The sequence below is a fragment of the Stegodyphus dumicola genome, chromosome 6 (assembly GCF_044657685.1).
Source record: "Stegodyphus dumicola isolate Sdum_Otavi_A_Nest chromosome 6, ASM4465768v1".
NCBI classification, from domain to species: Eukaryota; Metazoa; Arthropoda; class Arachnida; order Araneae; family Eresidae; genus Stegodyphus; species Stegodyphus dumicola.
Window position 1 is genome coordinate 78,059,643 of NC_140773.1, and position 23,063 is coordinate 78,082,705.

The 23,063-nt window shown below is 31.5% G+C and overlaps 1 protein-coding gene across 1 annotated transcript in view; it reads left to right on the forward strand.

Moving 5' to 3' along the window:
• LOC118187971 (regulator of G protein signaling 7-like) overlaps positions 1 to 23,063 on the forward strand; it is a 434,333-nt gene that overhangs the window by 123,332 nt on the left and 287,938 nt on the right. The window contains exon 2 of the mRNA XM_085818561.1: positions 2,585 to 2,681. Within this exon, the coding sequence (XP_085674687.1) occupies positions 2,585 to 2,681 (97 nt within the window). The remainder of the gene's footprint in view (positions 1 to 2,584; positions 2,682 to 23,063) is intronic.

Consider the following 23,063-nt stretch of genomic DNA (forward strand, 5'->3'; position numbering starts at 1 on the left):
ATAGCCTCACGCTTTATTTCGTATAGTATTGTCACTGGTTCCTTTGATTTCGTTGAGTTTTTAATTAAAATTTTAGAACATATGAAATAGTTAACAAAACAAATTCAAAATTCGGGCTTCCAGGTGGCCGTATTCGATTGAATACTACGTTCTAGACGCCGTTGTTCTTTCCCAATGCGAAAAACATACGTACATTCATGCAGATTCAGGGCGGTAATATTTGGGGGCAATAATTTGAAAAGTGATTCACCGCTTTTAGTGATTCGAGACACAATGCCGTTTCGAGACTAATAGCCCTCCTGGCAAATGACCATTTGAGGTAACCGTGGTGAGAAAACGTTGGATGAATTATAGTAATTTTACGCATATTTTTAAATTTGATTAACTTTATTTCATTTGATACAACATTTCACAGGCTTAAATTAACTCTATGAACCAAGTTATGAAGATATTTCTCGATTATTTTTAAGCACATTAATTTCTCTGAAATATGCAATTAGTTAAGCACTAAACTTGCACAGTAATAATATCAATAAAACCCCTCTTTTACTGTTTTTGATAAATGATAAAAACACTATTCTCTTTCTTTTAACCAAATAGACCACAGAAATATTCTTCCTTTAAAAGTGTGGGTAAAATCATTATTTTATTCACCATATAGGGTGTCTTCGAAATTATAAAGCAGCCTAACCTTAATTTAAAATTGATAATACTGATTGTGGTAGGAGAGAGTAAGGATTTGGTTCGATCGCTACAGGAAACACTTTTTTGATCTCTTACAAATAATTCCGTATTGGTTTCTAATGTTCGTCACGAGAAGTAATCTGCTTTCTAATATATGTATTTAATTATTTGAAATATTAAACTTCTGGTGAAACTCAGAAGCTCTTTTGTAAGTTTGGTACCAGCTGTAAAGTCTTGGCTTCTGAACAGAGCACAAACAATATTCGGAAAAGCTTGTAATAAATTTAAAGGTTCCAGTTTTCATTTAAAAATGCGTATACGATACATTATCAGACCATTCCAAAATTTCGATGATAAATCAGTCGTATATGCAAAACCCTAAACATTTATTTTCAAGCACTAAACATACATTTTCGTAAGCATCTAATTACTTGAATGTTTCATCAGGTTAAATTATGCGTAAAAATAGTCTCTAGCTGAAAAGCATAAAAAACTTTCCAGATGTTTTAAAGTATTTACAGCCCATTATTTTAAACGGTTGCATGTGTAATATATATTTAAGTAATAGTCTCGCAAGTTACGAAGATAATTCTCGATTGTTTTTCAGCACATTAATTTCTCTGAAACATGTAGTTAGTTAAGCAGCTTTTTGAAAAAAAGGGCATTCCAAAGATCTTAATTATATTTAAGATTAACTTCTGGAATATTCAGTAGGTTTAATTCATGTGTAAACGTAATCTAGGAAATGAAAGTCTTTATTGCGTATCTTTTTAAAAACGTGCCTTAAAAATAAATGTTTTGCTTGTGATATTTTAAAATGTTACGCTGAGAAAAATAAACCCTTTGTTGAATATAATTATGTTAAGAAATGGAAAAAACATTGAATAGAATTAAGATATAAAGAGAGTATGTAAAGAGGTATGTTCAAATAATATTACTTTTTAAAAAAATAAATCTTTAACAACTTCAACAATTAAAAAAGGTAAGAAATTTAATGTTAATTATTAGTTATTGATGAAGTTCATTTTATTTCAACTTTAAAAATTGCGCTTTCAAAGCAACCTAAAGTGATTCTGTTCACTTTTGTTATGAATTAACCACATTAAGCAATTCTATTTTCAGATTTTTAATAATTCAGAGAATTCATAAAATATCGAATACATTATTGTTTATCTTGAACACATAAGCGCTCGTCAGAACAAATTACACTAAAATATCATTACCTAAGAACCTAAGATATACTATATAAGTTAACTAATTAAAAAATGAATTCGAAACATAGGTGAAGTCCAAAAGTGAGATAATATTCTCTGTTACTCCAAAGCTTCTTTAACAAGTAGAAAAAGACATTGAAGTAAATTAAAAAAAAAATATCGCTCTTTTACCTTCTGATTAAGCTTAGTCTGGAGATGACTGACAGACCCATTCATCATTTAGTCTTTCTTCCACCAATAATGTGTGCCATAGGATGTACATTAAACATTCTTCAATTGCTAAAAGTAATATTTCGTAAACATGCTACAATGATATAGTTTAAAGTGTGCTTATAAGGCGTATAAGGTGGTAGTAAAGTTATTTTTCATGGTCATGATGGTCATGATGTTGAAATTTGTAAGCGTAAGACTAAAAATAGCATCTGATTTGCTTATTAAAGATAATTATTAAACATTCATAGTATAATTTTTTATATAGTTCATGTAATTATTGAAAATTTGTCAAAGCACATCTTACTTAGTTTACTATATTCGAAATTTTATAACTGTGATACAGCTCTGTTATGGATTCTAAAGTTATACAACGTGATTATGTTATAGGCTATGTCTTATAATTAATTATATATGTTACAGTATTTATTAATAAATATGATTCTGCAGCGCTAAATATGTGGTTTTTATCGTAGATGGAGTCCATTGTAGAGAAGATGCAAGATGAAAATCATGGAGTTCCAGTACGAACTGTCAAGAGTTTTATGTCCAAAATACCCAGTGTATTTACAGGTAACTGCTAATCATATTGATTGCTTAATAAGACAGAAATTTGCAACTATGGTTGTTGTTACTATGTAAAATGTTTGTTTAAAAATATCGGATTTTAAACTTCATGCACCACTCAATAGCAAAACCTGTACTTAGTCTCCATCAAAATCTCGTATGTGACAAAAAATAAAAAGCAAATACGAAAATACATAAGTACCTTTCTTCTTTCTAAAACTTTTACAAATCCATTCTGTTTCCTGCTTCTTCTAAAAAGTTGTTTTCTTAATATAAGAATCCCAACAACAATGTCATGTTTATTGCGGTACTTGATGATATTTAATTCCCTTTTTATAACAGTCTGAATGTTTTCGAAATCTGGTTAAACTAATCGCTGTCTAATTTCAACTAAATTAGCTCAAGTTGCGAAATTAGTCGTTCAAACCTTCCACGGAATAATATTCTACGAACTTGGCTATGTGTGTTCTTTTTCAATTTCTTCTTCTCCCTAGCTCCTCGGCTGTTATTTGCTCTCCTTTAAAATTTGATATTGAATATGTTCGAACAACGCATAATTGATAAAACATGTTTCCGAATTCTAATAATTCCCTTTGTTGAGCGGCTGTTTGAAATCATTTTTTTAGAGCGAGAGAAAATTCATTTTTCCATTAGACTGCTCTTTGCATTTCGACATCGGCTTCATATAGTCTTCTTAATTTAAATCATTTACATGTGGAAAGTCTCCTTCCCAAGTCTCAACTACTCCTTTCCTTATTTATTTTGACACATTTCAACATTTTATTTCTTGTTACGTTACATTTATTCGTTACGAACGTCATTTATTTCTTATTAGACTTTTTAAAGCTATTTCTTCAGTTTTCAACATAATTTGTAATCGTTTCCACTTCAGATGAAATTCCTCTTTAGGTTATTATAAGTTTTTGCTATTATATGCTATACAAATTTATATTAATCTGTTACATATCTAGATCATTTTCTACCTTTTAATTGCTTAAATAGAGAGAATGCATAATATGAGTGTTTCATCGGCACAGAATATTCAGTGCCGGTGAAATAGTCAAATAGAAGCTCATTTTGCAATTTTATGCGATTACTTCCCATTGGTTTTATCTTTTGCGTTTAAGGATACTTAGATGCTTTGATTCAACTACTGACTTGCTAGGTCTAATTTAATTTGCATAAAAGTTTAGAGATCTAGACTTAATTTGGTATACAGGCGCAGCTACATTAGATGGTATGGAGGTTAATGCAAGTTCCATATGAGGCCATTGGTTTTGGGATTGAATACTTGACAAGAAATGATCATTTGAGAATTCAGTACCTTTGGAATGAACGAAATGCATAATGAACGAAAAGCAAACATCTTTCCATACGTCCTGAAAACAGTAGTACTAGAAGTGATCGCTACAAAATGTACTGGACCCGAATAGATTCATATGTACACAGATGAGTCATCTATCGGCTAAAACAGTGGAGCCGGCTTTTAGTCCCACCTCGCCAAAGAAGCTTTCCTTGTTGGCAGATCAATGGAAAACTTCGACGAGGAGGAAATGGGCATAAATGAGGCAGAATATGCCCTTTACCACCCAGGCATCAAACAAAAAATAATCTTCCTCTGGAACTCAACGGCTGCAATACGATCAATCGTCAGGGCAGAGCCCCATAAAGAATAATTTGTAGCCCAGCGCTAGGAAAGACTTCTCAAACTACAGGAGACAACAGGTATTCAAATGCAATGGGTCTCGAGGCACTGCGACATTAAAGGAAATGAATAGACAGACAGTCTAATAAAGGAAGGATGCCCTATGCCTTAACACGCCCCTAACATACAGAACCATATGTAGCATAAACGGATGAGCAGCTATACTGGATGGAGCGGCATCAACTAGTTGACCTACCAAAGACTGAAGAAGAAGACTTTAAGACTCCTGTCTGTATTTTGGACACCAATTGTTTCTCAACTTTTAGGAACCAAAAGATTTTATAAAAAGAAGAATTTTGTTCTTCTTTTCCTCTTTGCGGTGCTATTGCACTTTTGTTTATTTATTTTATTAATGTTATAACTTACTTGTGTAAGCTTATTAGAATACTTTGTGGAACACGAGTAGATGAAATAAGAATTAGAAAAGATAAAAGGTTTATATAGAGATAGTAGGCTTTCTTTATCAACAAGAACAATAAAAAGAAATATAGATAGTTATTTACTTGCATTTCAGTGTGAGAACTTGAGAGTACATTACAAAGGCCCTTTATTTTATTTTTCGTGCATTATTTTCTTAAATTTTTCGAGGTTAAATTATCAATAAATCATGGTTCATACGAAGAAGTCACGTATTTCTTGAATCAATATTAACGTTCCTTACAATTATCAAAATATTGAGAAACTAATATACTATTGGCAGGTCACAGGTCACAGGTGACGGAGGACGGGGACGCCTGGTGTTTAACAGAGGTAAACAGGCATATGTCCCGCGCTGTCCCCTATCTACCGGGAGTTTATTGAGATCTTAAAAGAATTATTACATTGCCATACAGGGGCAGATGAGAGATACATTGGCTATTTATGTTGTATTACAGATTTTAGGTTTGCAAGGTATACATTACAGAACATACTGGTTACATACACACACAAAAAAAAAGAAAAAAAAAACATTAACATAACACATACATGACACATAAACACTATTAATAAAGGAGGTACATGCGCTTAGCAGAAGGAAGATACACATAACTAGCACATTAAGCACACATTTGGGTATAGTTTAGTAGTTATGCTGAGGACCAATTTTGAATATGCATTGGATGTACAGAATACATAATGCCAAATACACTTAATGTAGATATATTGCTCATAATACTGAATATACTGATAATACTGCTTACGACTACTATATACAGAATAAACTATTGGCAACAGAAACAGTTTGTAGCTGGTTTCTTTCATTGTCTTTTTCCGGCTCATTTCCTATTCTTTCCAGCTTTTACAAAAAAAAAAAAAAAAAAAAAAAAAAAAAAAAAATGGGAGCGGTAGAAAAGAAGCCAGACTTCTTACTTTTCTTTTCATTTTCTTGCTTTATCGCATTTAATAAAAGAAAAGAAATTGAACTACAGGGGGGGGGAAATGCCTGAAACTCGCTTTGCTTGAAGGGTTTCATTTATTTAAAACTGCTTTCTTATTTCGATTTTAACGTAAAACAGAAGAAAGTAAATTAGTCGTCTGTTACTAGTTTCCCCTAAGGCAGATAAATTGAAATGCTGAAATAAAAATATGAAGAATCCTTTAGTTATTTCATTTGTACCAAACACTAAGCATTTCTGCAAATTCTAGCAATTCTTATCTCTAAGTTATTGCGGTGTTATGAGTTATTAAATTACCCTGATTCATTCTTTTAATTTGTTTCTCATTATATTTACATAAACAGAGCCCTTTACATCTTTGATTTATGATTATTGATTTACTGGGATTTAAACAGATTTACATGCACGAGGCACTGGCACCGATAATTTTACCGCAGACTTTCTGCGTAAATTCGCTTCTGTTTTTTTACCTCATTAATGAACTAGAAATTTGATTCCCGTCGCTTTGGAGTCATTATTGCTCGTTACGTTGATGAATATTTTGGTTCCAGTTCTTCTCTTTTGTCTCAGAGGATTTCAAATCTTAAGCGATGTAGTTACGCTAGTTTATTTTAATATGGCAAAGTGGATAAAGGCTATTTGCCTAAATATAAACTTTCAAAAAAGACTCTAAAACAAATTGGCTCATATGCACATTACACCAGGGGAAAGCCAAGAAAACAAACCATGGTGCTATCCTGTCCGGCCAGAAATGGAATCAGGGTCAAACACTCAGTATTCAGTGATTTTAAATACACAGTCACTGGTGAAGCAAATCTGCAAAGATATTTAATAATTCAAAAAGGCGTAACTTTAAGCAGTTATCTAATGGTCCTACAATACTAAGATTATCATTTTCTCATTCGTTTTGTGTGGTTTTATGCTTATTAAAAACACATTTTTATTTGCTTAATTTTTGTTCCTTTTCGATTCATTTATTTTTAATTTTTGTCACCAGAGAGTCTTCAGAGATATTAAATTGCTATTATGTTTGATAGTATTAATAATAAAATGCAGATTGTGTACTTTAACAATTACATACATAGGAAATATACCTTCCACCCGCCAAGAATATCACCACTTTATCAAGAAAAATCATTCTAAGCGAATTTATGATGATTTCTCACTTGGGCCAGTTTCTTTAGGCTAAATTTAGAACTGACCGTAAGGAATTCGAAGTAATGGTAAATTGCTTCAAACTTCGAACTTCCACCACATTAGGTAGAAATAGGCGTAATACTGGGTTTGTTCGTAACATAGATACACGAGTGATGTTTTCGGTTAACACCTAATTCAGTTTTCACACAATTGATACGTTAAATGTTATATACATTAAAACATGTAAAAACAATTCGTGTAAATAATAATACCTGTAAGAAAATTCGTAGGTACAGGAAAAACAAAATTAGTTCCGGGTCTAAAAATTCAAGCAAACATCATTTTAAAAATATATGACGTGGCTAGCTCATGACCTCCCGCTAATTGCATGCTTTAAATAACAACATTCTTTAAGTATCAAAAGATGTTTTACTTAAAGCTCATTCGTATTTAAAACATTGAATTGGTTGATCGTTTATACATAAAACCTAATTTTCTAATAAACGTTTTGGATCAGTGTTAATTAAAAACAGCAAGCATTTTTGTTATTTTCTTCTCCAATACAATGGAAAATGATAACTATACGTTCTCATGGACATATCCATTCTTATGCTTCGATTTGAAAATATTGCATCGATCGTATATCCTCTGGTCATGTACTGTTTCAGATTCCCAAATTAATAACCTACAAATTACAAAATTTTTAACTTTTTTAATAAGATGACAACTTTTTAATCTATCCTTTTACCTTTATTTATTAAACATCACTTACGTCACATACAAATTAAATACAAAATTTTTAAATGTGGCACATTTTTGTAATTCCATATATAGTGTGTGTTGAGTGTAAACCACACATTTTTTTTTTATATTCGCTATACAATTTATACAATTTTTTAAAAATAATATATGGCGGCAGCATCCTTTTATTTAAAGTCATTTTACACAATGAAGCGGACATGAAATTGAGGATTTAGACTAATGCATTTAATTGCTTCATAACGAGGTTTTATCTTCATAATGAGCTTATTCTCGTCGCATTTGTCATACTTCCAAGAATGCATAAATGTATGCTATTTATAATCACATACATGTTTTAAATGCCAAATCTGAGATATTTTGGATTATCTCATAATATATTTTTTCATGAAAATCTGTTCAGTGCCTGAAATAACATATCACGTTCGGTTTATTAGTTTAAGGCAAAATCTGGTATGTAATTCCCATCAATATAAAAGTCTTAAATTCTAATAGTTGAAAGGTTGGGATTGCATTTTAATTTAGTTTTATATTAAAAACTGTTACGAGTTAAAGTAAAGTACTACTTCCGATCGTCCATTAGAAACTGTTATAGCTTCACGTAAAATTGCCTAATTTTACCCAAAATCTAATCAACTGCTGATGTGATTGCAGAAAGCTTGGATGTAGAAACATAAATTTTTGGAAGCTAGTTATATGAACCTCTTACCTCTATTATGAACGACAAAATCTTTGAACACTTACACACAGACAGACGGACATTATTCTAAAAGTAATAAAAACATGTCGTGGCGACGTAATTTGTGTTTATTCACTAAAATTTCACAGCGGAATTTTGGTACCTGAGATATTACCAACTATGCATATAGTTTAGTGGGAGGAAAATTTTCAAAATATTGGTTTTAAGCTTATTAATTTATTTCCAAAAAAATTTGCGTATGATAATGTAATGAAAATGTATTAAAATAAAATTGCTTTTGAAACTGACTTTTGAGCAAAATCAGCAAGAGCCTTGTCATGCGCATAGTCGTTTCGAACAAATTCAATGTCAATCGTTGCGTTCGTGTTTTTTTTTTTTTTTAGTTATCTGTAAGAGGGTTTCAAGAATGTCAGTTCATACTGAAACTTCTTAGCACGCTCCTCTTTAGAGACATATACGTCAAAACGATTACTCATCTTTCTGGCCAGTTCTAGACCTCCTTTTATTAAATCTACACTTAAAACTCGATCATTTTCTTCACCATCATTACGCTCTATAGGAGTATTATGTCTCAAGGACAACCTTTAATATTCCATTTTCGCTTATGGCACCGCCGACTAAAAATGCATCAATATGTTCAAACGATCTTCTTCACCAATTATATGTACCTTTGCAATGATGCTAAGAATTTCGGTCTTATGAGGGATAGTGAGATCTTTGTTTTTTACACATTACATCCAAACCGCTTTGTAACACGCGTTCAAAGTCGATGTTTCTAATTCAATTAGCGCTAATCTGACATGCTTGGTGCAATCTACAAGAATAAATGAATGCTAGTTTTTCATCATTCAGTTTGGCCAAAACCTATCAGAATGTTCATTTTACATAGCATAGTTTAAGTATCGTAATTATACTATGGCCTACCGGTTGTAACAAAGATGTAGTATTAGGTGGCAGGAATAAAATTTGTACGTTTGGGTGTTTCAAGGCGGGATGGCCAGGTGCATTGTCAAAAATCAGAGGAACTTTAAATTATTTTAAGAACTTTAAACTATGTTAAGTACTTTAAATAATTTGATTTAAATTCGAGACCTTTCATTATCTGACTTCTGGCATAAAACATTTGTTGAACCACTCTATAGAGATAGCAATAATCACTGAGGCCTTCTTGTTTGCACCCAGTGAACAAACAGTTTGACGATGTTCTAGCCTTTCATTGAACGTGGTTTCCGGAACCTATTTTTATAGCCGTAGTTTCACTATACTATATCCTGAAGCATTGGAGCAATTTAATAAGTTCATACGATCCTTGGTTACTTTAACAGCACAGCCAGTATTCTGTGATTTAGTAACGTATGTTCTGTTCGGTCTTCGTTTCCAGATGAGTTCACTTTCATCTGCATTCCATGCTTAATCAGAAGTATATCTTCTACCTTCAATAATCCTACTAAGTTCCTGAGAGACAACTTTAGCAGTTGATAAATGTGCAAATACAGTTTCGCTTCCCTTTAAATTTTTATATTATGAAGAGCATGCCTTTAAGGCACTTTGCCATCTAACTTGTACTAACAGAAAATTCATACTTCCTGCCTAACTTAGATGAAGTGCTTGGTTCCTGTTCTCAATTCTGCCTATCAATTTTTATTTCTGTTCGCTTTGATGGTATTTCCATCTACTGGCACTCTTTCGTCTGACTTATCTTCTATCCAAATTATCACAGCTTTTTCCATTTGCCCTTTGACAATATCTCTTGTACATGATGAGAAATTAACACTTACATTTATTCCAGAACATGCCAACACCTTCCTTTTGCTAAATCATTTTTACGATAGCTTCATGTACTCCAAAATTATTTCCTATAGACGTAGCAATAGTTGCAGAAAAATAAAAGAATTGAATTTTTAAGTTCCACAAAAACCTATTTCATATTCATTTTGGTAATAAATGAATTATGTGGCATTATATGAGGACTACTGAGAAATATTAGTCATTATTAATAAAAAAGGATATGAAAAATTTACAAACATACAATTTCATTGACTTTCGGCAAATTTAGGTTTTCATGTGTGTACTCCTATGGCATAATACAAATTGTTTTTATCAGAATTAAGGCAAAAAATTCTGAAGGAGTGGTTTGGTCCTCTCGTATTAAATCAAAATGATATGCGTAAAAAGAAAATGGAATATTTATTTTAAATTCATGTAAAAAGGTTGATGTAAAAGAAGAATAAGATACATTCCGCAAGAGAAGAAAAGGAAGAATGACTTTGCTTGTTTGCATTAACTGTACATAAGTCACGTGATCTCTGAGGTCATCTGCATTGTTTGTTTACAAAATGTATAATAAGCCACGTGATCAATGAGGTCATCGGAATGTATCTCATTACGTGTACTAAATTTTAGATATGTAGTTTTATAAATCATTAGTTAAAGAGACTGCAGCCTTCCAATATAAATATTTTCCTCATCTGCTTATTTTGCAAAATTTCTAAGTTTTCTAGAGTTTTTAAAATCAGAAATAGAAAAATTCAAAAAATATAATCAAGATAAAGGACAATAACTCATTCGCTCGTTCCTTCTGCAAATTATCCTATGTATTTACGTTTTGCATGGTTTTACTTAATCTGAATAATTTTTCGCCTTCTTCATTTGTTTGCTTGGATCAAGTCTTGAACTTAATTTTCATCCCTTTCTATCAGTCCTATTTTTTTTAAATGCTTTTCATGTGTTTCCGATGACAATATAATAACCCACTAGAATTTTTTTCAAAATTAACAAGTATATATAAGTTTTATTTTTTTCTCACTAGTCTTTATTTGGCAGCTAAACAAATCATTGCATGACACCACCGAGATGACAAGAACTAGCGCTGAAAGAAAGGAAAGTTCGCGAAATGTGTTAGGTTTAATAAATTATAATATTATGTAATTATTCGCGTTAATGTTGAACGAAAAAATGCTAAAACTTTGGAAGACAATATGTTTTTGACTTCCAAATTATTGTGAGTTGTATATATAGCCATTTATTATAGTTAGACATGTTTACAGCAGATAATTTATGTCTCTTAATGTATTAATGTCGCTTAAAACATGTGCAGTGTTAGTTTTAAAACAATACGAAATTCCAAACAACATCGATAAAAAAGATTTATGGCAGTGGGATATGACTTTTATTAATAATGCTTATTCAAGGCTTTATGCTGATTCACTTCTTTAAAAAAAGAACATGCACTGCTGGGAAAAAATTATTAGTGTGTAGTGGCTTTTTTAAAGCAAGTCTTAAAAATAAATTTCTAAGTCTTTTGATAAAACGTGTGTATTCTGAAAATCGAATATGTAGCAATGATGCTTATTTTGAAAAGGTTTATGTGTAAACATTTGCAGTAAAAAGCTAAAATCGGTTATAAAAAATCCATAAAATATTGAATAAAATGTTAAAAATTAAGTAAATGTAAAAGGAAATACAAAGTCGCAAAAATTTGGCAACTTATGTGCTAACCTAAGAAAATGAAATTAAAAAAAAAGTCAATTACTTTCAATGAAATTTTTGTTACATGAATTTATTTCTCGTTAAGTCTCTGCTTAAAGTACCTAAGACCGTCTGAAAATTTTCACTCTCTGGCGTATTATTTATCAAATTGCATTACAATGCATAATGATTCTTTAATCTATTCATAATTTACAGCTTGTGTCTGGGATGAGTTGATTGTGTCTGAAGTCATTTCCACTTTCGGTAACATTTTCACTAGGGTTAGTTTTTTTAGACATCTCTTTTCTCAGATATGCCGTTTATTTTTAGTTTATTACCTATAATAGAAAAACTTTCTAGGCAAGAACAATTGCTATCAAAATGTATGCCTCTTACCTGTAATCGTTCTGGTAAGAATCGATCGTCATCATCCTCACAGTAAAAGCATGCATTCATCCAAAAGCAAAATTTTAAAAATGCTTTCTGAAATTCTCAATGGAAATATTTATCACGTATTTCCAAGTATCATTTAAAAACTAAATTGAATTTCATAGATTCGCCTATGGCTCTAATTTTATATTTATATTTTCAAGGAGATTTAAGACTGAAAATCGCTTGGAAATATGTTTGACATTTTTAATTTTGCAGTTGCATTTAGGCGACGAAAGATGGGTTTATACTTCCCAGAATTTACACATGAGTCTGAACAGGGCAGTTATATACTAGCAAAAGAATGTTTCTATGTTTTGTGCATAAGTTATTAATTCCTACAAAATATTTAGAATATTATTCCCTACAGATTAGTCATCCGTGCTTTGCTATTTGATGTAAATACAAAAAAAAATGTTTTAACATTGTTGAAGAATTGTGGCTGAATTCATTTTATATTCCTTCCTTTAAAACACTAGTCCAGGGATGGGCCAATTCCGGCCCGCCGGAAGGTAGTATCCGGCCCGCGGATAAAATTTTAATTTGCCGGTCCGAGGCAAATTAAAATAAATATATATTTATATATTATACATCCATCTCCTTTTCTACTTTGTTTAAATATTATGTTTTTCTTCCTTTTATTCAAAGGACTGATGATCTTTTTACTTTCTCCCTGTTTGTTCTATAAAACCTAAATCGACGGAAATAGCATGCACAGACAGCTTTCAAGCGGTAAACTGTTAAAAGCAGAATTTCTTTATTAGTTATAGCTGTAGATTGGCGCCAACAAGCGTTACCTCTTTCTCGGGGAGCAGACATATGGGAATTCAATATAGGTGAATTAGACCTCACATGTAGCAGACTGCGCATCAGGCGGCTTTTTCTTTTGGCGCAAGTTCTAATATTATTGATTGCGTTTGGAAAGATTGCGGACATAATAGCATTATTGTAAATAGTGGTGAAATTATTAAAAGTATAGCTTAGCTAGTACTTTTTTGAGTTATTCGTAAAATATTTGAACCCCAAAATGGCTACTAAAAAACGTAAAGTTGATTCAGAGTGCCGTATTTTTAAAGATGAATGGACCTGGAAATATTTTATATAATTGTAAAAGATAAACCAGTGTGTCTCATTTGCAATGAAGCTGTAGCAGTCTTCAAAGAATATAACATTTTCCATTATTTCACATCTAAGCATAATTCGAATTACGAAGCAATGTCAGAATATAAAAGTAAACAAAATGCAGAAAGCCTTTGTAAAAAATTATCAGGCTGACAAATTGTTTTCAAGAAGATAAACAGTATCTAAGAAGCAGCTACACATGCAAGTTACATTGTAGCATATAATATTGCTAAAAATGTAAAAAAGCTTACAGTAATGGTTCGTTAAACAATGCAGGCTCTAAGTTTGTGATTCTTTATGTCCAGACAAGAAAAATAATTTTGAGAATGTAAGCTTATCTCGAAAAACGGTGACTCCTAGAATCAGACATCCATACAAATTTGACATCAAAATTGAAATGACAATGACATCACAATGAAGGGAGTCAAAGATTGGCCAGTTTAAATTTTGCTTCACAGCTATGGATGAAAGCACTTAAATAAATGTTACTGCTCAATTAGTATTATTTATAAGCGGTGTTGATGAGAACTTTGAAATTACCAAGGAACTGGAGTGCATGCGTTCTTTAAAGGGAACTACAACGGGATGTCATATTTATCCTGAATTTCAAGAAGGGCTTTTAACTTTTAAGTGTCTATAACAAATATATGTAATCTTACGACTGATGGAGCACCAAATATGACCGGAAAAAGACCTGGATTTCTTGGACTCTTTAATCAAAACTATCTCGGGAACAAATGTTATTTTTTACATTGTGCTATACATCAAGATGCTCTGTGTAAATCTGCATTGAATATGAAATCCGTGCTTGATGCAATAGTGAAGCTTGTAAATACTATTCGATCTCGTGAGCTTACTCACAGGCAATTTCGAGATTTCCTTCAGTTCATGCGTACTTTTGTAGGATTTTCCACTGTAATTCTAAGTTACAGTGGAAAGTGAAGAATCTTAAGAACTAGTAAGCGAATAATCGCTCGAGTTCGTGTACAGGAAACAACAAGTAAGAAGGGTGAAATAACTCTTTATTATTCCAACTAAAATTTAACAAATCTCCGTCTTGGAGTTGTACAATAAAGCCGATACTCGGGCTTAAATTTAAGAGACTAAGAATTAAACTTTTGTTTTCCAATGGCAGATTGTGAACAATTACAAATGTAACCCAGTCCATTAATCTATACAAGGCCGAATGTGGTGATCTCTTTATTATGGAGGCACCTAATAGGTGGACCACCATCGCCTTTCCTATGAAGGGACGGACAGTTACAACCGTGCCTTCTCCGAGATTCGAACCCAGGCCCTTCACCATCGCAGTCAGCTTCCCTGACCACTATACTGACTGGTTGGCCTAAGAATTAAACTAATCTCAACTAAAGAGATATAGCTTAAGCTATCAAAATTCTAACAGAGTTGGCCCCTTAACGCTAACTGACTGCGAAGCCATCAAGGGCCTAAAGTACGGTCGAGCGTAATAATAGCTTACGAGAGAGTAGCCTAAAAAGGCGAACACGTGCAGCCAGAATATCTGGTTTCTCTCTCACTAAGACAAAAGAACTTCGCGATTAAAAACCGCTCTTCATCATTAGCATTCAGGTGTGATTCTAAAACTTAGTTCTGGCCGGAAGTGGTAAGCTGAAATCAAGAATCGATAGGAAAGGAAGTTTAACTCAAAATTTAACTCTTAATAAAAATTAACGTAATCCTTACACTCTGATGTACTGTATTACACGAAAGGGAGGTGACTGAGTGCATGATGTGTTTTCGAGCGAGTTCGGCATCTGAAAGACGACATTGTGTCGTTATTCCATGAGAAACAGTTTTCTGGGGAGTGCGAAATGTTAAAAGATACGAAATGACTTTCGGACTTTTTCTCACAAATCTTCTTTGTCATATGAGCAACTTGAATGTCAAGAAGCAAGGGAAAAATTAATTTTTCAGCGATATCTGAGCTCATCTCAAAGCTTTAAAACTATAACTTAATCTGTTTGCTGGACAGCTAGCTAAGAACGACCTGTTCTCTTTTCCCGAGGTTAAATTTAACACCCTCAGTAAATGAAGGGAAACTAAAGAATTATGAAGATGGCTTGAAAAAAATGAATTTTGAGTTCGAACGCAGATTTCAAGATTTCAGTGCCATTTAGATAGAATTAGATACTTTTACAATGCCTTTAAACATAAATTGTGAAGCAGTGAGGTCATATTTCCAGCTTGAATTAATTGACTTGCAATCTAACAATCATCTCAAGTAGTTTTCTCTAAATATGCCAAAAATAGAGTTTTACAAATCATTATCGAAAGGAAGTTTCTCAAATTTAATATTGCTCGCCCAGAAAACCAGTGCTATGTTTGTTTCATCTTATATATGCGAAATAGTGTTTGGAACTATGCACCTTAGAAAGAATTATTTCAGAAGTAGACTGACAGATGAGCATTTAGCCTTGTTCCTTAGAAATCAGTACATCTCCCTTCGAACCTCAATAAAAGGAACGTTTAAAAATGAAATCGCAATTTCATTCATCTCATTAACATATTTAAACTTTAATACTTGTATATTGTTTTTTAATTTTAGAAAAATTTATTTTGGCCCGCCAAACTTTTTTTTTTTTTTTACTTTTGGCCCCGCGACCGAAAACGTTTGCCCATCTCTGCGCTAGTCTATTCTTTTATCACTTTACCCGAAGACTTACTATCCGTTAAAGTGTTGATACTACATATGAAACACTTTAATTTTAAATTTAAACGTTTTATCGGGTGTTAATTTATAAAAAAATCTCTGTCTCATCTGCGTTACAATTGCTTTCTTATCTGTATCCAGATATTAGTTTAGGTCACGCATTTTGAAGTTGTATATTCCTGGTCTTCCAGGCATCTGAAATCTTCTCGTTTACAAACATTTCTTCTCCCATAATTTCGCAAATATTGAGATATATTTATTTTTAAAGATATCCAATTATCCGTTAAAATGCTGATACTACAGATGAAAACAGATCATATTTTTTACACACAGTCGAATACTTTTTTTCCCACCCAAAAATTCGATAACGCGAACTGTACATTCGCACTTTTATGTGAACGTAACGCGAACATTCGTACTTTTTATGCTTTTAACTATTTTTAACGAAATCATTCACTCTGAAAGACACAACATTACCTGAATGATATAAAACTTAGCTTTTTGTAGAGTTTCAAGAAAGAACAACAAAATACTTAAATGGACAACATTTCAAGTAAAAACGTGTTTATCTTTTTCTTAACCGTATCTGCAATGTTCCACTCTTTAAGAATGGAAAAGATGTAAGAACTTGCTATTTTAACAATTAATGGTATGGGAATAATACTACAATAGGTAAAAGTCCGAACATTTATCTTAATCTAATAAACGGATATTTTAATCTCTCAAACAGATGTGTCAAACCTTTCAAGAAATAGAAAGGAAAGATCGTTCTACTTAATGTTTAATTAAAGTTCTCTTTACGTGAATTTAATTAAATGCTTAGATTGTAATTTCAAAAACGAAAACCAGTTTTCAGGCAGGAGAGAATTCCATCCTCTTGTAATTATTGTCGAAAAAAATCAAAATATTTAATAATATTGTTGAAATATTCTTTTTTGATGCTCATATGAGAAACACAGCGCCATAGAACAGCCACACAGAATATACACTGTATGTTTTTGTCATATTTGGTATGTTTTTGGTATGTTTATATGTTTTTGTCATATTTTTAATATAACCGTATTCGTATTGAGCGAATTTAACTGTAAATCCTTTCTACGATAACCTTTCATTTGTTTTCTACATTTATAATCACCTCTGTTTAAGTTTACTTACAATATAGACAGAGGTGATTAAGTATAATAAACTAAAAATGTGTTAATCTGCTTAATCTTGTAAATGCTAGATTTCTGTTCTGTGTCATTTATGAAACAAGAACAATTGTTAAAATATCTGTTAAATTAATAATGCTAAATATATGTCAAACCAGCTCATTTATCCCATTACGGTGTATTCGTTAAAGAATACGTGCAGTATCCAAATAGATTGGTCAAAAACATAACAGTTTAATAAATGTTTTGAAAAGAAGTTCTTAGGTTATTAAGGACATTTTTAAGAAGATTAAAATTAAAAAGATTGCTCAAAATGCTCTCGAAATCACTGTATTGTTTAAATGTCATTGCGAAATTATAAATAAATAAAAAGCACTAATGTTGTTGCGAATGAAGTAAAACATTGCTTTCATATTATAATTGAATTTTCCTATGTCCGAAGTTGTGGGGAGTTATAAACGAGACTTTTTCATTTTCAGAAAGTACATTAGAATTTAGCTTTCAGTGTCATTTTGTTCTCCATGAAAGGCCCATCGGCAAAATTAATAAATATGAAAGAGAAAAATAAGAAATAACATTGTCGTATTAATAGTTAGTAAAAAGGGGAAAATAAGCAACACAAAATAAAATATTAAAGATAAAAGCATTGAAACAAAAAGGAAATTTTTAATTCAATTTTTGTCCTCAACGAAGTTTTGTGTCCTTCATATTGACATACTCATAAAAATTTTATGAGATGGATTGTTTCGAATTTTACGTTACGCTTAGAAATTGCTAAATAAGAAACAATGCTTGACTTTCAGTCAGCTTATGATTCAAAACACAAGCTATTTCGGCGTTGTGGTGTGGTGTATTTAATTATGGCAAAGAACACTTGATATATCTACCTAAGGAGGGGGTGCCTTCGTGGAGGACTTTCTAAGGGAAATTGGCTCGTATACACGTTACACAGGGGGAAAACCACGAAAACGCCCATGCAGCCAGCCCGTTCACGGGATTCGAACCTCGGACCGAACTACCAGTGTTCAGCGACTTTACCGCTCGGCCGACTTTACCGCTCGGCCGCTGGTGGGCCTGTTTCGGCGTTGTCTTGAAATAAAATATTTCAAAGCATTTCAAGGAAAAATTTAATTCAATATTAGTCTGATATGAATCTTTCTCGTTTCTTCAGGCGAAGCAAGACATATACCATGTTTTCCCTAGAAATGACTTTACATTTCAAATAAACATAAACTATTGTTGAATTTTGTATTTCAATTCAAGTTGGAATGGTTTCTCACATTAAAATTTCTTACAAATATCGTTAGGTTTGCATATGTAGATTTGCATGACAAATGAGAAATACAAATTTTTCCGTCAGTGATTTTTCAACATGGAAGCACTGGAATGGGAGAAAGAGGCAGCAGAAAGATATATATTTTCTGTTTCTAGTATTTGCTTACACAATTATTTGGTTTCTAAGGAATGTTCTAAATTTCAATAGACTCTAGAAAATGCTGAGTGTTGGACGAATGCAGACACGTAAAAAAGAAGGTACAGTATTAAATCAACTTGGAAAACAAAGAGAACTGAAATCAGACACTGAAAACACTGATACACTCCTTTTCTATGTATTTATTCTTTTCCCCCAGTCTCATTTTAAAGATATTGCATCCTACGAAGTTAGCCCTAAACGCTTTGCCATAATTAAATAGCCTCATGCAATCCCGTTTATGTTCTAATTAAAATTTTTCCTTTAATATATCATAATAAGCTATTTAAAGGGAATAAACAGGGAAAGAAGATCTTTTAGTAGAATAGAAAATGAAATGAAAAGTATATGGAATAATGTTGTTAAATAAATATTTGATTCACTGCATTGAAAAAGTATGAACATTTACACTTTACGAGAATGAAAAATCATGTAATTGTGAATAACAAAACTTTCGTATAACTTTCGAGTTGCAGTAAAAATCTAAAAAATAAGAACCATTAGCAAAAAGGTTGAAATATGTGCGTCATATGATATCTTGATTTTCTTTCCGTTCAAGGTATCTTCAGTCAAGAAGGTGATTAATTGATTCGTTTATAAATATGCAAGAATCAGACAACAATTAGTCTAAAGGGAAAGCCGTTATCCTGGTAGACATTTGAAGAGAAACTCTTTCTAATTTATTTAATCAAAGCATGTATCTCTAAAAGCCAGGAAAATCCCTTACGGTTAGATAGTTTAACTTCCTTAAACCTAAGCTGAGTACCGATGTTTCTTAGATTTATCCTTTAAGCTACTGGTGATCCCTTAAAAAAAAGGATAACAAGACATTTAATACATTATTATTTATTGCAGTTCTGTAAATAGTACTGTCAGTTTGTGAGTGAATAATCGTAACATTTAAATACGGTGTTTCATTTTATAGATGAAATATACCAATCTGAACCTGAAGGAAACCAGCACTTGATAACTTAGTTTCAACCAGTAGCTTTCGCAATTCAAGTAATTATTATAGCAACGAAAACAATAGTCCGTACCGAAAGAGTAAATAAAAAAATATGTAATGAATTGTAATGCTTCCTGAAGGTTGAAACAAGTATTAATGTTCCTAAATCAGACTTAAATAAATGTATTGAGCTTTTCAGAACAGCTATACTTAGGAAGTTCAAAGAAGGTTTTCTTCCTTTCCATTTCACGTATATTAATGGATTTCAGTGAACTCAGAAGAAATCGAAACGGTATTTCATTGCAGAAACAATATTGGAGACAGTCACAGAAAATTTTTAAAAGTAACTTAAAGAAATGCAGCATCTGTCTAGCAGCATTAATGTGTTGCTTTCGATTTACCGGAATTCTGAAAGTTTTCTTTTCATCAAAGAAAGAAAGAACTTAGTACATTTCACTCTGCAATGCATTCAGAGAGACGTCAACAGTTATAAAATGCAAGTTCTTTAAGAAAGTATAAGCATTAGCAAAATAACTTAGAAGAAATAACGTGTTACGAGCTGACGGAGTCAAATTTTCAATTCTGAATTTTATCCTTATATACACATGTTGCTTCTTTGAGAACGTAGACAAGATCAACCTGATTGTTCGGGAGCGCTAAGGATTTTGTTTTCGACATCTTAGAAGCCAAGTTCTTTTCGGTGGAAGAAGAAAGGCCCAAGTATAAAAATAATGGGTTTATTACTAACGCTTAACCAAGAGGCTCTAACAGAAATAAATCAGGAAATATTTTTAAAACTTTCACTCTCTTAGATTACGATATAATTCCTCAAAGGAAATTTTACGTAAAATATTATAAAAATTAAGAATAAATTCTTCTGCAATTATAACATAACATAAGCGTTAAAAATGCTTTTTAACACTGATAACAGAGCTATAAAGTTTCATTAAAATTAATAGTTATATGTATATTATAAGTTAACCTTAAATTATATTAGTTGTTAGAAAGCTAAAATACATATTCAAGTCACTAAGAACTGCATTTATTGCATTTAAATCAGTAAAAAATTAATTAAAACAGACGTATTAAATACTTTATGCTTTACCGAATGCAAATGCAGTGAGAAACAGATATGTTTAAAGGTCCTTTGTTTTATTCGAAGGCACCAATCTTCTCTTAAACCACTCAGTTTGTTAACAGCTGATTAAATTTAAAAGATAAATTAAAGATTTTATGCTTTACCGAATGGCAACACTCTTAGAATCTGCTATGCGCGGAAACATGTGTAATATAAATTAAAGGTTTTACGTTTCTGTCCATTGGCAACAGTTTCCAAGGTCTAGATTCTTTTGTACTACTCATCCGTTAATTATTCTAGGATAGGAATTTATTATTTAAGTGAAAACAGTACATCTTCTAGGTGTGAAAAATAGGGAAAAAATTTATCATTCCTCTTTCAAGGTAACCTAGTATAAAAAATTTGGTAACAAAAGCATTGTTCTCCTATGTAAAACTTTTTTGAATGAATAGTTACTAAAGAAACTGCTATTAAGTTCTTATAGCGAAACGTGAACCTATATTTCTCTTTTTTAGCATCATTATTGATGAAGGAACTCTTTAGCCGCTTAGCTATTGCTAAATTATTTTTATTTAATGCTATGTGAAAAGCTTAGTCTCAATCATTGAATTAATTAATTTTTTAATCTTTCACATAAGAATGCTGAAAAAACTTCGCTCACATTGTCAAACTGTTAATCAATTTTGAATTGAGTGACGGTAGAATTTTTCTGATATCCCCTTATTTAAATTTGCCTCATGATTACTAGGAGATAAGAACAGTTTTCCTCAAGAAATCCGTTCTATTGAAGGAACGAACCACTCTTTTTGTTTTTCTTGTTTGAATCTTTTACGTTCCACTCTTTCTGATAAAAGCTACCTATTTTTAAAGCTTTGTTGTCAAACTGCTTTATCCTATCTCTCGTAGATATGTAGAATGTTCAAATGTCATTAAAAGAAGAAGCAAAATTAGTTAAATGGTATTAATAAAAATTGTCTATAACCATTTTTAGAAATTATCATTTTTCTTTACATTTCTTGAAATATGCTTATTTTTTCTGGAAAAATAATGCATTATTGTCACTATTAGTCTAGTATTATAACTACTAAAATTTAACCTTTGCTTATTTCAATTTTATTTAAATCAGGGCCAAACAAGATTGAATTTGTCAGTTATTATATTCAGATTTTCGAGAAAACCTATTTAAATCATTATTATAAAATATGCATTAAGGTTTGCATTAACATTTAAATTTCGCAAAAAGAATTTACTTTCTATAGAAAGATTAAAACTCTCTATTTTTGGAAATTTAAGAAATAAAACAATAATACCTCACGAAATACAAAGTTCTTCTGCAACAGTTATTAATCTTAGAGCATGCTTATCTTAAAATACATTTCACTAGAAGATTATAATGAAAATAAAACGGACATTAGCAAATCAATTTTAGAGCAATTACTTACTTAATTACGCTGAAAATAAAATATGTGATTAAATTATTTAATCAATCAATTTATCAGTTTGAAATTGATGAGCGCTAAACAATTCTTGGAGGGCAAAAAATTATTTCTTAATTCTTTTTACAAAGTCTGACACAGACCGACTAATGCGCACTATAATAAAATGTAATAAATATTAACTTTGCTTGATTAAGATGTTATGAAAGGGATGCTCTGTTGTTTATTTGCAGCATTACAAGTAAAAAATAAAGAAAACTGGATAGGAAGTAATGATCTTCCACTGTATTCTCCATTAATTTATTCTCCTACACTCATTCTTTTGTATTGGGAGAGAAAGAAGGAATGCTTTTAGCACTGTTCATAGGATAAAATAAATCGGTTCTAGAAGCAAAAAGGAATGTTAAGAGGCGTAGACACTATTGCAGGACTTAAAGTAGGGAAAGCAGTCGAAAAAAAAAATTTACGATACATTTACTTATACGAAATCTTCCTCACTTAGACGCGTTTGCTTTCTTATCTGTTTGTAGAAAGTACTGAAGCGAGGTTTGTGAAATATTGCCATCACTCACGCATCGATTTTCGATAAAGAGACAACAGAAGAACCACATCAAAAGTAGAGTAACAGACGGGTTTTGAAAAAGTGGCGGCCCAATAAATAATCCCAAAGATTGATATCCGAAATTAAGTTGAGAGAAATAAAGCAGATATTTCTTTAAAGAATACAAAACAGAACTCACAATCGTAGTGAAATGAACGTGAATAGATCTTTATATATTCAATCAAAATATTTCTTGTTACTATGGAACATGCATCTTTTAATTTTAATTTAACATTACATGCTGCAAAGTCTGTACTTTTAGCTGCAGTCTGTCCAAGAACTTGCTACCAAAGTTACATTTAAATGATAAATTTTATTATCTCAAGAATACCATAAAA